The sequence below is a fragment of the Ptychodera flava genome, chromosome 11 (genome assembly GCF_041260155.1).
Source record: "Ptychodera flava strain L36383 chromosome 11, AS_Pfla_20210202, whole genome shotgun sequence".
Lineage (NCBI taxonomy): Eukaryota > Metazoa > Hemichordata > Enteropneusta > Ptychoderidae > Ptychodera > Ptychodera flava.
In genome coordinates, this window is record NC_091938.1 from 3731292 (window position 1) to 3748466 (window position 17175).

The 17175-nt window shown below is 36.9% G+C and overlaps 1 protein-coding gene across 1 annotated transcript; it reads left to right on the forward strand.

The window, feature by feature from the left end:
- The first annotated feature begins 1291 nt into the window (after positions 1-1291).
- On the forward strand, positions 1292-15319 carry LOC139143311 (2-Hydroxyacid oxidase 2-like). The gene is made up of 8 exons (XM_070713540.1): positions 1292-1397; positions 8967-9133; positions 9342-9493; positions 11750-12051; positions 12637-12867; positions 13000-13158; positions 14311-14380; positions 14879-15319. The coding sequence occupies exons 2-8, from the start codon at positions 8994-8996 to the stop codon at positions 14944-14946; spliced, it is 1122 nt and encodes a 373-aa protein (XP_070569641.1). The 5' UTR covers positions 1292-1397; positions 8967-8993; the 3' UTR covers positions 14947-15319.
- The last annotated feature ends 1856 nt before the right edge of the window (positions 15320-17175 follow it).

A 17175-nucleotide genomic window follows, 5' to 3' on the forward strand; every position in this document is an offset into this window, starting at 1 on the left:
TTTGTCAAACATGCTTGGTTAACTGCACTAGTTAAATATTTAAAAACTTCTATCTTCAAATTTGCTTATATATGCTTTTCTAAATGTCGTCATCAAAGTTGCATATGATAATCAGGTGATCCAAAAAAATGAAAATCTACATTTGATAACGCTTTGATATGTAATTCTTGGAAAAATACTTTTCACCGAAAATTGGCACAAAACATGAAACATGAAAGTACATATTTTTATGCTATTTATCCAAATAGAGCGATGCTAAAACGTACTGGGTCACGGCGTCGAAGTGATTTGATTCCGAAATATATTTGGCCGAAAAGATTCACTGCTGAAAGGTCTAGAAATCATCCTGTGATAGATGTTCACACCACCGAGAACGATGTGTCCCCGAGGCACAAATTTCTTTGAAATTCTTTAGGAAACTCATAACGCAAGATGCGATACTCTCCGTACCACCCTTTCCTGTCGATCAATTCTACCACCAAATCGGGGTTAGAAAGCTCGGTTTCGTCCTTTAAAAACCTATCATCTTTTGATCTGGTTGCCGATGTATATATTACATAGATGTTTCAATGAACTACCACGCCGATGCCTTTGCTTTTTTGCCGCAATTGTAGCAAACGGGCGTTACAGCCAACGCTGAGAATGGACCGGACGACGCCATGTCGGATTTCGCAGGTTTCAATGTTTGTGAGTAAGTGTGCCGATAGATTTTTTAATGAAGCTGAGATAAGTTTTCGTAAAAGTGCTAAATTTTATTTGTGTGCATTGCGATGTTGTGTTATTTAAATCGTACTTCGTTTTTTGTTTCTGTGTTTTTTAGTTTTTTGCTCTGGCACTGATGTTTTTGTATTTTCTGCTGTTAAATTTTGATTTTTGTCATAGATGTTTTTTACCTTCAATTTTATTGTTACGGCTGTTCTCTTTTTTGAATATTTGTTGGCCTTGACTACGGCCGTTTAATAACTGGACAGATAATTACATGGGGGAGGGTCGGTGTATACGGTGGGTTGCAGCTTTGCACGCAAGCATGTTTAGAAGCTGCAAAGTTTAGATTGAGGTTAGAAGGCTACGGTGAGCAGTGACGTACGCCCCCTCGAACGATCGATCCAAAAAATGATGATTATAAAATGTACATGCGTTAGTGCACCCTCTACATTTGCCAAAGCAGACATGCTTTCCTCGATACACTACAAATAGTATGTTTTTGTCAAACGGAGACAAGTGCACACTCCTAGCGGAGGGGGCGCCCCTCTTGTCGCCATATCCGGTTTCACAAAATTGAATCCTAGGGACCAACAGTCAACCAGGTGAAAGGCGCCATCGACGTACTAACAGTCGTTTGTCAGGACGTTTGGTTCCGTTTGACCCTTGTCGGGCTTAGGAGTCAACCATTTAAGGTATTTGTGGCCCCGTTCAGATTCATTTTGTCAGATTTGGTAACACATACTGTATACTCTTAAATTGGAGTTATTGAACGATACCTCGAAGGTTAAGATTACAAAAGGTAAGCGTCCTGTATCCTATTGACAAACGACTATGGATTCGAACTCACAACGTACAAAGTCGCTGCAGTCACGTAGCGAAGACATCACAGTCAAAGAAGCGCGGCTAAATCTCCGCCACTGTTTGAAGGACTAGACTAGTATACAGGGCACTTTATTGTACGCGTTATCTAAGTGTTCTTAATTAGATGTTTTGTACTTACAGCGGCGCACATGTTTCAACGAGGACCATGTGTTCCAAGTCACAAGACACTTTGACACAAAAACAAATATATCACCATGCGTCTATGCGCTTCTAATACAGCACAAACAATGCAATACTTATTTGTACTATGTGTCTTGTACGCGCCACTGCACCTTATAGATAACATGAGTTACTGTAGCATTCTCCAGGTGCAGCCAACTGCATGGTAGATCGGTCAGTTTTACAAAGTCATCACAAAACATGTTTCTAAGGCTGATGTACGAAATCACATATTTTTGATCTTGACCTTAAAATTTGGAGGGGAGAGTGGAGTTTTTCGTAACCCAGCTGCCATAAGTATATGCGAAAAATATGCACGCCAAATGAATTATGATGTCCACCGCCCTTCTGTATTTATGGTTTGCCCGCTACCCACTCCTCTCAATAGTTCAAGCTCCCTTTTGGCCTATCATACTATTGAAAGTTCTCCATTGTTCACTGGATGCATAATTCCCAAATGTCAAGGTATCGGACTGTTTGACTGGCCGTAGTCCATTTGCTTTTCTCGGGCACATGCTGCAATTACTGGCTGGCTAAGCTACTGTGGGCCATCACGTTCACTCGACATCTACACGCGCGATAGTCTGCATGAGTATAGTGCTTTAATTTACCCTGTATTGATATTTACATACCCACAGACTTAGGTCAGCTCTACCGGATTGTCGCACTTTTTTCAAAAGTAAGCGGTGAGAGCACCCTTTCTGATACGATATGCAAAAAGTTATCTGTACAGTTTCTATGGCAATAAGAATCTTGTATTAAACACTATGTGTTATACAGGTGTCGCTAAGTTTGCAACCAGCATTCATGCCACAAACGTTTATGTTAATTAACTTTTTAATTTTCAATTAGCTGATCCGGTTACAGTCACTAATTGGAACCCAAGGAAAGTAAACTTTCTATTTTCCCCTCCTGTAATTGATGTTGTAAAGTACAACACGGATTATTCTGTAGCGATAACCGGACTGGTTTAAAGACATGCTGAAGTCAAAGAAAACTGGCTTAGATTGATACGCCACCCACTATACAATGGACAAACTGAGAACGCAGCCGCCCTACTGTCTCTGCAAATGAGGCAAAAGACATATATGGAAATCCATCTGTTAAAAAAGTTGTGAAAAATTGAAAAAGTCTAGACTTTAACTGTCGATCCCAATACACTAGTTTTTGCCCATATAGCCCACGCAATATTCTTGGTTTGAGCATTAAAGTACGTTTTCTCTATAATAATAATTAATATAAGTATTATATAGAAATAATAACGCGAATAATAATAGGTTCAATTTCCGTGAAATTTTCACTATAAGGGTATTTTGGGTCGAAAAGACCAAATATGATATCGATTTCACTGCCCCATGTTTCCATGGTAACCATTTTAGGGGTTGAAAATTTCAGTTTTTCTAATATCCCATGAAAAGTTACTTTGATTTTTATATGAAAATTATCTAGTGGGGGAGTTCGGGTCAGAGAACACAAAAACCAGAATTATTTTAATGTTTCGAGTTGCCATGGTAACTATTTTGGGATTGAAAATGTTACTTTTTTCCCTAATTCCTATTAAAGAACGATTGATTGATGTAAAAATTTGATCATAAGGGTTTTTCTGGTTAGCACACCAAAAAATATCACACTCATTTTAATGTGAGATGTTTCCATGGCAACCATTCAGGAGTAAAAATTACCAGTTTTTTAAAGATTTCACCTAAAATCCAGTAATCAACAGAATGTGTAATATCAAAGTGATATTTTGGGTTAGAAAGACCAAATATCCAGTGTAAAAATCCAGTAACCAACAGAAATATTATACCAAAGGGTTATTTTGGGTTAGAAAGACAAAATATGATATCAATTTTTACTGTCCTGTGTTTCCATAGTAACCTATTTGCATTTAAAATTTCAAATTTTTTTTCCAAATTCCATTAAAAGTAATCCCAGTTAATATGCAAATGCTCTCCTTAGTGTATTTATCACAGCATGAACTCCATGTTCATTTTTGTTTTATGTTGCCTTGGTAACCATTTTTGAAGCAGAGTTTTTTTTTAAACCATAGACCCTCGAGAGGATCTATGCTAAAACATAATTCACTGTTTTTTATTTATTTAATGGATTTCTAAGTAACAACTAAGAAATTTGTTCTATAATAATAATAATTGTAATTTCTTTACCTTCATTCTAGGATGAATAGTAAACATAATGTATATTGGGGCAATTCTGGTCAAAATTATATTTTCCGTTAATTTTAGTGTGTTAGAATTAATTTTATATAGACCAGAAATAATTTTTGAAGTATTTTTTATTTTGTTTAATGCAGTCATCCCAAATAGGATAAGTGTTATATAGTACAGTACTAACTCATTATGCATCGAATTATGTTTATGCCTTCAAATTAATTTTATGTACTTAAAATTAATTCTACTAGTATCTCAATTAATTTTATGAACCCAATTCCCCTTATCACCCAGTGTACCATTATTTATCACAGGCAGTTACAGTAGCGCACAGTTTTTTTATTTAAAACATAATTCACTGGTGCTTATTTATTGTATATATTATAATGAACAACGTATTAATATTCATGTTATAATAATTTATTTTGATTTCTTTGCCTCATTCCAGGAAGAATAATGAAGACAAATTATTTCTGATTGTTTAAGTAAAGTAAAATTATGACCATGTAGTGGTGCATTATTTTTTGTGTGACCTGGCCTGGCCATAAACTTTATGATTAGCTAGATCTCCCCTTTCCATGGTAGCAACGGCTAAATTTGAACATGGTGCCTGTATACCTTTAAACATTTTTTTAAACCCAGCAGGCCAAGACAAGGGGGAAATATTACAAGTTAAATGTTTCATGTTTAATACTGCCTAGGGCTCGAAATTAACTTTTTTCCCTGGTAGTCCACTTGGGCTACCATTTTCTGAAGTTTGTAGCCCAGTGACAGTGGATTGTAGCCCATGCATATTTTAGATCAGGGGTATTTTTTTTCGTTAACCAGACAAAAAAGGCTGTTTTTCAAGATTCTGCTATGAAGTGAATTTTCTAGTCTTTTGATGTGTATACTTGCACACCTTTGATACCCAAGGAAACAGGTATAATGGACGACAGTGGGACTCCAAAGTTTTGTGACCCATTAACAACCCGTTCAACCCTCAGAGTTGTATGCAATTTTAAAAGTCGCCATGACAACCTGACAACAACATGGCCTTTTCAGCACTAAGACATAGTGTAGCAGGGCTACAAATAGGCCATGGCCCTTCTGTCGGGAGGAGGCATAATTTCTGTGTCATTGTGATTGATACATTATTATCAAAATGCTACGAGAATGCGTTTTTATTGGCCATCGTTTCCTGTGTCTGTCATTCAAGTATGCCAGTTCAGATATTGAAACTTTGTTGCAAAGTTCCACCGCACGGCCGGTTGTCTTCGTAATTTCCAGAACAAAGTCATATTATGGCAAATTTTTGTGCCCAGCCTGGTTTGACTGCATTTATCTAGCTCGTCCCAAAGTGACGGACGCATCTTTCAACCTTTCAGCTTGGTGAAAAACGCATTTATTGATTCGCCAAAGGCCTGTGGATTCGCATATTTTTGCACAAGTGCTACATGGACATAGGAAAAATTTCGACTCACCCTAGCCCTCTCGATTGTTGAATAAAACCACGGTCCATGAGTTCTCGAAAACTGTAGTGTAGCATTCCAAAGTCTTTCACCCTGTTTTTTTCAAAGTTTGGAGAAGGGCGGCATTTCCATCTGAATGATTGAACGACGTGAAACGCAAAATTCTATCGCATATCTTGCGGCAATATGTACAGTACCGTCAGTAGAAATACTGTATACGCTGCAGTGCTGAGTTAAGTAAGCTTATAAGCTTATACTCCACAAAATGGCTACAGGCGGCGTGAACTTTCTGAAAGGATTTCCTAAACGTCCTTCTTGGTACCTTAGACACTCACATGTGATATCCTGAAAAGTATTCTCTGCAGTAATTCCAGTTTCTGTCAACATTCCAACGACACGATAGCGCGAGATCGGAGACGTTCTAATGTCACGCCACGCACTCCCAATAGCGCATGCTCTGGGATTCGCGTCGCGTCTCTGAAGGGCGCGCGCGTGTTCCGACAGAGAAGAACGCGAATCGCAGGGTCTCTGCCAGATTACACTGCCAGGGCGAAACATGCGAAATGCAGAAAAATGTTTATTCTGCAATGCCAATATGACGCTTACGAAGTAAGTCTGAATGTTTTAAATTATACAACAGAATGAATCCATTGTACATTGGTACATTGATACGTTTATGAAAGAATTAGTACAGGATACGTTATGTTAGAGTTTGGGTGGGGGTAGGGAATATTCGTTCGTTGGTCGCAGCATAGCACTGCAGAGAGAGAGAGGAGAGAGAGAGAGAGAGAGGAGAGAGAAGAGAGAGAGAGAGAGAGAGATTGTTAATTTATATCGGAAATCTTTTTCATAGTCGTGACTTTTGATGGAAGAAAACTAAAAACAAAATTAAATTGAACCGATTGAACGTGTATCCGTAAAGTTCGCACAAAAGTTAAAAGTCTAGGCCTGCTGGTATCGCGTAAACTGCTTAGTGTAACTTTTCCGACAAGCATTTAATTTCCCCTTGGCTTAATGATATCCCCCTCTCTCCGTACAGTATAATGCATAATTCTGCGCTGCACGTAAAACAATTGGAAGTCACCCCTATTGACAAAATTAAAATATACAACACTTCTTTTTCAGAATTCCTACACAGCTTCAATGAACTGTTATTAGATTTCTATATAATACTTATAGCCCCTAAACTTGTAATAATAATAATAATAATAATAATAATAATAATAATATAATAATAATAAAGAAACAAACAAACAAACAAACAAACAAACAAACAAACAAACAAAAGTGCAGAGATTTCACTATTCTGCGATCAAAAGAAAAAATTGAAGTGAAGTTTTAAGTAAATGTCTTGTTAGTATAGATGTTATCTTCGTGGGCATTAGCAATGGAGTAATTTATAAATTATTTTGATTTAATCTTAAATTTACCTTTGGGATAATAAAACCCTCGCCAGTAGCTAAGCGTGTCTCATGTGAATGTGAAATTGATGTAGCATAACAATCTACTGAATGGCCATAATGACCAGTTTTGCGACAAAAGCCAAAAGCAAATACACAGGTCTGAAACTTACAAATTTCATTAACATTGAGAATGCTAAGTTGCTTAAACAATGAAGCACTGTGTGTAATGTTATCAGTCTGACCACTCTCTTTTGTAATCTCAAAATAATGTTTAAGTAGGTTTGATACGCATTTCGCCATATTTCAATACAATACATTATATGAGGGAGAATAAGACAATTGTACAATAACAATAAAATTTATTTTGGGAGATAATGACATAAATATGAAATAAGACCTACTTTTTGACAAACCTTCCTTTCAATATGATATTTCCATGCTTAAGAAGAATCAAAAGTAACTCCAAGATATACTGCAGAAAACACATTTTGAATTGCCAAATCACCAACAAATAAAGCACCCTAAGGTTTAATCTTTCTATGAGCACTTTTAAAGATGTTTGTTTTTTCAACATTAATATTTAGCTTATTGGACTTGCACCAGGTATGTACTTCAGTTAGCTCCGTATTTAGAATATGTCAATTCTATGTATGTTTTCTGTGTAAAATAATTAGTGTCATCAGCAAATAACCTGAATTGAAATATTTCAGATGATCTTCTGATATCTTTGAGATAGAGTAAAAAGAGAAGAAGGCCAAGAATAGGTCCCTGTGGAACTCCGCAAGGGACAGTTGTTTATATTAACATATTGTTGTCGGCCTTCAATGTAAGTCTTAAACCAGTTCACCGTCGACCCTCTAATACTATAGTGACTTAGCTTTGATAACAAGATTGTTTGTTTTATCCTGTCAAAGGCCTTTTGGAAATCAATAAAAATACCAAAAATAACACAACCGTCGTCATTTTGCTTAGATATTTCAGCTATAGGGTCTGCTCACGCTAGTTTTGCAAAATGCTTCTTACCCGTACTGACTTCGATTAGAAGGTCAAATTTTTTAAAAAATATACAGAGTTGTTTACTTACGACAGATTATAAGATTTTGCTAAAAACTGGCAATACAGAAGTTGACCTATAATCGCCAATTCATATACACAACCCTTTTTAAAAATATGCATTACTGTTGCCATTTTTAGCACTGCTATAAGCATCATGTCTGTCTGTGGATTATGATGGATAGATAGCGAACAAACATGTGTTCATAAACGAGAATTCCTGCACGGTGGTTGCTGACACTTGATTACAACTAAGCTCGGGTATAAAGATGGGGATTCGTTCAAATCAATTTGATCCGACGAATCTGACCGGAATTAAAGATTTTATAATGATTATTTGGCGTATTTTTTTTCATTTTACCGAACTACTTTAAGGAAGTGTCACAAGCAGTGTAAACCAATCTCCTTTATTCGCGGAAGTATACTTAGCCTAGATGTAACATAATTCCAACTTGACCGCGATCGATCATCGATCAGACCATGGAGCTACCTCCATGATCAGACAGCGTAAGGTTGCCATAGTATTTTGGAACGGCTTGGAATGTGTGAAACATGCATTTGTAGTGAAAAGGATATCCAATTTGTGACATGTTCGTGTGGTTTCATTTTCGGAGACTTGTGTTTGAAAATACTAGTAGGAGTCATCACAGCCTCAGTACACGGAAGTATACAGGACGTGGATAATCGAGAGTTTGAAGTCGTTTGTGCCTACCTAGACAATAGGTCTTTGGATTGGGCTTGCTCTCACATAACGTCACATTCACTCTGTTGTAAATCTTGGTTACGCTTATCAATGTGTCATTAGTCTGAAATATACAGCGTTTGAAGAAGCATAGGCTTGTTTACAGTTTTTTGATAGTACTCCACTTTTTGTGATCATTTCCAACAGACGTAGAAAGTCTGTCAGAATAGTACTTCCTGTTGGCCTTAGTCAACAATTTAGTTAACAAATTACGATACAATTTGTGCCGTTGATGAATTGGCGATTTTTCACAAGATCGTTTTGTTTTAGAAAATAGGACAGTGACGAACGTAAGCAAGTTACTGAAGGATATCAACAAAATTATATTAGATACTTTAAAATACCGACTTTTCAAACTTATTAACAATTGCTATTATTTGCTTCTTTAAATTTCACCCAAAAGGTAGTTTTCGAATTTGATTGTACTCCAATGATGAATGATACACTGACATGTGTCGCAGAATACGAAGATGTCTTTAAATCACGATTAGAGGCGATAGAATGGTTGTATTATGTGTCCGGTAGCGATGAAGAGATAACTCTACGACAAAATAGGGAGGCTTTGAAAAGGTCAGTTTTAAGTTTTCAATTTGTGTCTATAATATTGCCACGAATTTCATAAATTTGAAATAAGGAAAGGAACTATTTTCCTTCAAGTGACAATTTGTATAAATATTCATTTTAAGTGATATCAGTCGCAAATTCCTTGCATAGAGTTTTTGCCGATATAAGTAATGCAATTTTGTTCCGAGTCCCTTTTCTATATTCAACCACACAGACTCCGTATAAAACCTCGCCTGTTACGTGATGTGAGTCGATGTGATTTAACAACATCTTTACTCGGCCAGCCCGTGGATTTCCCGATAGGCATTGCTCCGACTGCTTTCCATGCAGTAGCTCATCCGGATGCGGAAGTAGCAACAGCTAAAGGTACTGAAAAGTGGATCATAGTTACAATATGGTATCTAGTTCGAAATCTTGTGAATTTTAAAAAGTGTAGCCCACAGCGATTTGCAAATGCTTTTTGTTGAACTTTTGTCGTCCATCATGTAAGTAAAGTTCTCCTATATCAACATTTGTAGCAAAGGTTCAGAACGTCTTGCCCCTGTACCATTCAAATATTTACCAATTAAGCATATATGTAAAATAATTACAATCATACCCATCCATAATCCAATACCACTTGGTCGAATAATAATAATTATCCTTAAATATAATAACATATGAAATACCAGTCCTCTACGTAATACCATTAAGTGATAACATTTAACTAGGCATACAACACTATCCAAGATAAGACGCAATCATGGCCATGCTTTTTATAATAAATTATTCTGGTGAAAGTAAACACGGTGATGATTTTAGATCGGCAAATACAGAACACAAAACGCAAGAGAAATTTCATAGCAACGGCGACCAAGCTCTTAGTAAAATCCAATATAGGCCTATATGCAATTTATTATGCTAAGGTATAAATATGGTCATGATTGTTATGATAATTGCGCAAATCAAACTATACCGAAAGCAAACAAAACTCAACTTAAAGAGAGGAAACAAAACACAAAGATTTCCAGTCAATAAGTTCACGGTCTTAGCGACCAACGTAATTTCACCGTATAGGTAGAAGGATGATGTCCATGCTACACAATCAAAATAAAAGTGAAATTCGACTAGCATTAATGGCATCAGAATTGTAAGCTGATTACAGCTCTTCCTCGTGGAAGTTATCTGGAAATCATATAAAATGTCGGTGCAAATATGTAGCGATGATAACACGAAGGTGCTTTCAAATGGCTTTAGAACATCAGTATCCTTTGATATTCCGTTAAATACCATAATCACTTTGGTCCAAATGGCTGAAATGTTGTCAGTTTTTAACATGGCTAGTTGCTGGTCGTCGTTGCAGGGCACATTTCTATTTCGTCTGGCCAATTTAATGACTAGGGTAATAATAACCATCATTACCTTCATCAGATGGTTTGGCGCAGATACCAAATCATGTTTGTTAGGCACGTTAGTGTCTTACCTGGTATCATATCTTAAGTATAGCAACATAAAGTTAATCTTTACGGCATACATAATGCCGTCATTTGTTTACCTCCAGAATTCTAGAACGCGCAAAGCAGCATGCGTACTATTACGTGACCAACAGAGATCAAGGCTGAAATCGAGTGGTGTAAGAAGGACAAAAGCGTGATGTCAATTTCTTGTATACACAGGATTTCCCCAGAATTTAGAAATATAAGCCGATGTCACCGTCATGGGCGTAACTAGGATCTGAGCGAGCAGACGTTTTCCCAATCTCGCGTTCACGTTGTGTACGAATGGAACGTTTGCGGATAGCAGCGCGCGTAGTAACCAGAATCGAGATAGTTCAGAAATGCACGCGATTGCTCATATTTGGGCACCGGGCTGGGCCGGGGCGTGATACATAAAAAAATGCAAGGATCTGAGGGCACTTTCTCCCATAGCCTCACACAGGCACGTGAATGTATATCATAATAAGTGTTATTAAATGCTACTTTAGCAAAACATAATTGTCAAGTGTTTTTTCCATGTTCAATTAAAGTATTACATATTTGGTTAAGTATTCTACATATTAGATTATTTATTACATATTAAGGTTTCAATGTTTATAACCTTTGTGCGATTATAAGCTCAAATGCCTTTTAAGAACTTTAACCATTTGTGTAAATCAAATACGTAGTTCATCAATTCATTTTAGACGTTTACTAAAAAGGGTTTAGACTTGAAATTTCAGCGTTTGGAATTGTAGGATGATCTTTGTCTCCTTTTCATGGAATATTTCAATCGTCTTAAAAGTATTCTAATCAGGATCCAATAATTTAATTAAAGGCATGATACTAATTAAAGGTATGATAACTCTGAAAGGTAATATGAAATGATACTTTAAAAATAGAATACTTTCTCCATTCGCTCAATTAGTCAAGCGCAAGAAGCCAACAACTACGGTACATTGTTGTCTTTATTTGTTTCTGAAATTCCACACACCACATCAATCGAGCTCTCCCCGTACCCCCCCCCCTAAATTTTCCATTTTGAAGTCATTCACACAGCCTTTAATGATAAACATCCAGCACCATTTCATACAAAAGTGTAGAAACTGCAGGTAAATAGCAAATATAGTACGGCAATAGTGGCAACATATAAATAATTTACTTGCAGCTGCAGAGAAAATGAGGACCTGCATGATACTGAGTACCCACGCCAATAAATCAATGGAGGAAGTAAATGAACATGCGAAAACGGGATTGAAATGGCTAAACGTCTATTTATTCCGGAACCGAACCGTTACTCTCGATATGGTACGAAGAGCTGAGAATTCGCAATACAAAGGTCTTGTTTTCACCATTGACAACCCAACGCTTGGAAATCTGACCAGGGTTTACAAAGACAAGGAATCTGTATTGTTTGCTACTAAAGTTACCGACAAGCATGGCTATGGTCACTGTGCAAAATATGTTAAGGTAATTCTTCGAAAATTAAATCAACCGAGTAACTCATTCTCACTGTCATCAAAGGAAATAGCAGCGAAATAATTTATAATTCCTGTAAAGATAGTGTGAAAAATGTCAACAAATCAATATTGCACACGAACCTTCTGATTGTCTTGACACATCATTGCAATAACTTCTTGCCTTTTATAGGCATAGCCTCGAGCAGAAAAGTTGAATTCTTCTTCTTAGCTCGATACGATAGCAAGTTCAAAAAGCATATGTTAAGTTCCCAAGTCCTACTTAAACCCGTGTGCACTGTAATCGGCATAGCCATTGAGGTACATCCATCCATGCATCCATCCATCCATACATACATAGATAGATACAAACATACATACATACATACATACATACATACATACATACATACATACACATACATACATACATACATACATACATACATACATACATACATACATACATACATACATACATACATACATACATACATACATACATGCTATATTTCTTAAATGTACAAAGGTTTAAATAACTGCTCGATGAGTACTTTTTCTTTAAAGTGTCTTCTTTGTTCTCGTTTCAATTTTTCAGGGTTACGATATGGTACCGACAGAGGAGGATGTCTTGCCTGCTGATTTCAACAAAAGAGACCAGTCTGCAACTTGGGAGTACGTCGATTGGCTGCGTTCACAAACCAATCTACCAATCATTGTCAAGGGTGTCCTTACAGCAGAAGACGCTACATTAGCAGTGAACCATGGTGCGAATGCAGTCATTGTATCTAACCATGGAGGTCGAGCTCTTGATTCTGTACCAGCGTCAGTAAGTCTTTGAGACTGTTGTAATATGTAGTGTAAGGTTGAGGAGCAGCAGCACATTTCTTTGTTTCATTTCGCTCTGAAAATTCGATGTAATTCTCTCAATTATTTTGCCATATGTTACCTTTCAATTTAGATAGAAGCATTGCCAGAAATTGCCAGAGCGATTGGTAATAAAGTGGAGGTTTATTTTGACGGCGGGATACGTAATGGCATCGACGTATTCAAAGCACTGGCTCTAGGAGCTAGAGCAGTGTTTGTAGGTCGACCTATACTGTATGGACTTGCACACTCGGTGAGTATATGTACATTTATTTATAGACTCTCTTACAAACATAGATCTCAGTGACTGGTTTAAATGTGTATTTGAATTTCACAAAATGTAGCCATTGTACCCTATATGCTGTCTCGGGTTTCCCATGTGTTGCAATTCGTTCGACCAGCAGCCTTACATAGTCAGCATAGGGATGTGGGCTTTGCGCAGCAAGTAGCTTTACGACACCAAAATATTACAAAGCAAACTGCATCACCCTACCGAGTAATTTCCAAAGTTGGCGACGATACCATAAGAGTTTTCTTCGCTGTGACCAATCAATGTCTATATCATGTAATCGCTAAAGGAGTATTCATTCGCTTATCATCAAGTTATCAACCGTTTTCGGCCTTCTTTTACGTATAAGCCTCCACTCTACGACGTTCGGTATTTTACAATACCTAGTTCTCAGGCCAAAGTCAACTATCGTAACTTTAAGAAAGAAGGAAAGGGTAAACTTCATTTTTGACCGCCGTCCTTGTGCTATTTTGGACACCCGTCTTGTGCCAGAGAAATGATCTTATAATTAACCTTTTGGTAGGTATACATGGATGATTTATCTTTGCAAGTGGCAGTGTCGTTTACAGTGTTCAATGGTATTTTGATATAAACTTGAGGTGGGCTCGGTTTTGAAAGCTTTTAAATATGTTGATTGTCATGTGCTTATGCTGTTTATGTGAACGCGCATTTTCAAAATGATGATACAATGGATGTATGTTATACTTGTGTGTCAATTCACTTACTTTTGATCAATATATTTTGTTCGAATCACTAAGCTGATAGCTTTTGAAATGTCGTTAGTAGATTCAGAGGCATGTCTTCATAAATTTTGTTACATGCTGCGGTCAGATCAACATTACTATGGTCCTTGTTCCCCAATATCTTTTTAATTCTCATTTATATTCTTATGTATGATTTAATGTTGATTTGTGCTAATAATGGTAAATATTTGACAAATGTATAACCACTTAAAGACCGTTTTTATTATATACTTAATTTCCTCTTACGATTTATGTTTTTGAAATTGTGAAGCTTACAGCCATTTTGTGCAATTTTGTCATCATATTTCGATTATACAGAACTCAAATATTGGTTGCTTCTGTACGAAAGTAATCTAGTATTCATTGATTTCAGGGTGAGGAAGGCGCAAAAAATATTTTAGAAATTCTAAAAACTGAATTGCATCGAACAATGGCTTTTACGGGTAAGACAATTTCATACTTGTCCGAGAACCCCTATATCCACCCATTAAAGAAAGTATTAAAATGCAGGTGACAATAATCCTCCACATGACCTTTCTGTAATTTCAACTTGTACACCTATACAATTTCTCTGTAAACTTGCTAGCAATTACCTTTGAACTTAATGCTCTTAGAGAAAACGATAGTGGTGAAGGGGCCTATGATAACTATGCATATATTGAAAAAACATATTCGTCGTAAGTGTCGTCAATTAAGGCTTTGTGAAAAGAAGTTTCTGAGTTATGTCAACGAATTTATCAATTGTCGCTATCAAGGAATATCCTGCTATCAATATCACTAGGTTCATACGAAGTTATCGATCAAATTTATTTGCATGAGTCAATGGGCTTCAGCATAAACAATATAATACAACAGAAGCGTTTTAGTGGTCACGAAAGTATTATGAGTTTTACATATCATAATCATTTTAACACTGTGACGTATGGTTGTTTTTCTTTCAGGTTGTTCGTCACTGTCAGACATCAAACCGTCGCTTGTAGTGCATGAGTCACATTATGCAAAACTGTAAACAATCAGGTCACAACTATTAAGCGCTGTTCCTTCCGAAGTGACACAAAGATGAGAGGAAGCCCAAATTCTTTTACGCTTCACTGTTATATCTTAATGCTTCTAAGATTAAGTGAATGGTTCGTTTTTCCTTTCACACATAACGAGTACAGGAAAGTGGCAAACCGTCGTAGACATCACTGCTGTACGCTGTTGCCTCTCATTGCTATTTTCATGTTTTTCATTCCCAACACGATTGGAACTAATTTGGAAAAACATACACAAAAGTTGGGGACATTTAGTACTCATTTTGCCTCACAGTTTTGATTTGTAAATGTTTGTTTTTGTTCTGTCTTCTTTTGTTTGCTATGTTCTCTTTTTTCTGATTAAATCTGAAATAAAAAAATAAAAAAACTAAATAAAACTTTATGGTCTTGACTAAGGATGATAGTTGCTATGTCAGCTGATTAGTAGTTTTTTATAGTTAATGACTTTCAAATTAGTGATAACAGGAGGGACTTGACCAAATTTGAAAGTTGATTTCATAATTCGCATTTCAATGAGCTTTCATTGTGTTGTAGTGAATGCGTCGGGTTGTTTCCGTATATTACTAAGGAAGGTACATGTTTGCCTTTATAATGATGCGTTTGGAGTAAGTGACAGTGATGTCAAGATTTTGTCTCAATCGTCTTGTCTGCCCTTCCACGACGTTATCAAGTCTGTCATACTCGCACTCAGGTCTTCACTTTGCACCTTTGAACGTCAATGAGCGATGCTTTATTACCCGCAGCAATATACTCATTTGCGTGTTGAGTGCTGAAAAGAGGAGTTAATACGATTCACTATCAACTTTCAGGCCATGTACAGTATGGATGTTGTCATTTTTGCAAAAAGGATAGGTGTCTGTGTAGTACAGACAGTGTAACTGCGATACCAATCGACACTGTTTATCCAACTCTGCCACTGGTTTTGTGTTTGCCATTACCTAGGGCGGTAAAATTTTACAATGCAGTGGATTCCGAGTAACTTAGGCTTAGGATTCGGTGATGGAAGAAAGTCATGTAATTTGCTAACCTTATACAAGTCTTTCTGGCAGTGACATCACAGTACGACACAAATGGAACATTAGCCACGCCACTTTAATCTGGGGTATTAACTACTTCATCCAGCAACTCTCGTAGGTAGCAGGGAATATAACAGGGTGCAAATTTTTGTTCACCCGAGAAAACGATGAAACCAAAAGAGTTGGATCATAGCTTGCTAGGTTGCACGTTTAATAGCTGAGTCTACATCAGCAAGCTCAGACGGGGCTGCGAGGGATGTTCGTGCTGCTGTTTTTGAGCTGCATTCAGAAAAAAAACAGTTTTCATCATGCTTATATCATATTATGTAATATCGTTCCGGTCAAGCTTTGTGCCCTTCATGTCTCTAATTTCATTTAGCTCTAAGTTCACTTGCCACATATACAAATATTTATAAAGCAATATTTTTATAACAAAGCCCTAGAGGGCGCCCTACCAGTGATGGCGTGCACCGACAGAGTGGCTTTTATTGGCCCTTACAAAAGGCGTTTCAGTGCGTAGTTGCAGGTACAAAGGCTTCTTTGGTCGTGCTGCTGTGTCAGCTTATGTGTAAGTGATCAGGTCAGGGCCACAGGCTCTTCATCGGAAAGCCGGCAGCTTTACAAATTACATGGCAAGCGTAACAGCGAGGTCATTTCTCTGGCTGTGTCCAATGTGCAAATGTACAGTATTTTACTTACCGGATTTTAATTTTACTTCATTTGTAAATTAATGTCTTCATCTGTCACAAACCTCGTTTTGTCACACTCTAACAGCTGAACTGAACTGGGCAGTTCAAATATCTGTGGGCAGTAGGAGTAGAACGCAGTTGCATAAACTGAATAAAATTATTGTCAACATTTTCAAAGTTAATGTTCCTTCTGCCGTTAAGGTCACTATCACTGCATACCGGCAGTGACAGAGATAGCTCTGACTATGAAGTAGCTGAAGAAGAGTTCGGGTCATGTGACACCCATGACAGTGAAACATACTTGTACTCAAGATCAGGCCAGAGAGCGGCACATGGAAAACCAGGAGACTTGAAAGTTATCAGGGATATTTTGAATTCTGGCATATGAAAATAATACAATACTATACAAAAAGATGGGGTCACCATGCTTGTTTTTTCTAAATTTTCATTAATAACAAAAAACGCAAAACTTTGAATATGTAACGCCTTTATTTTAAGT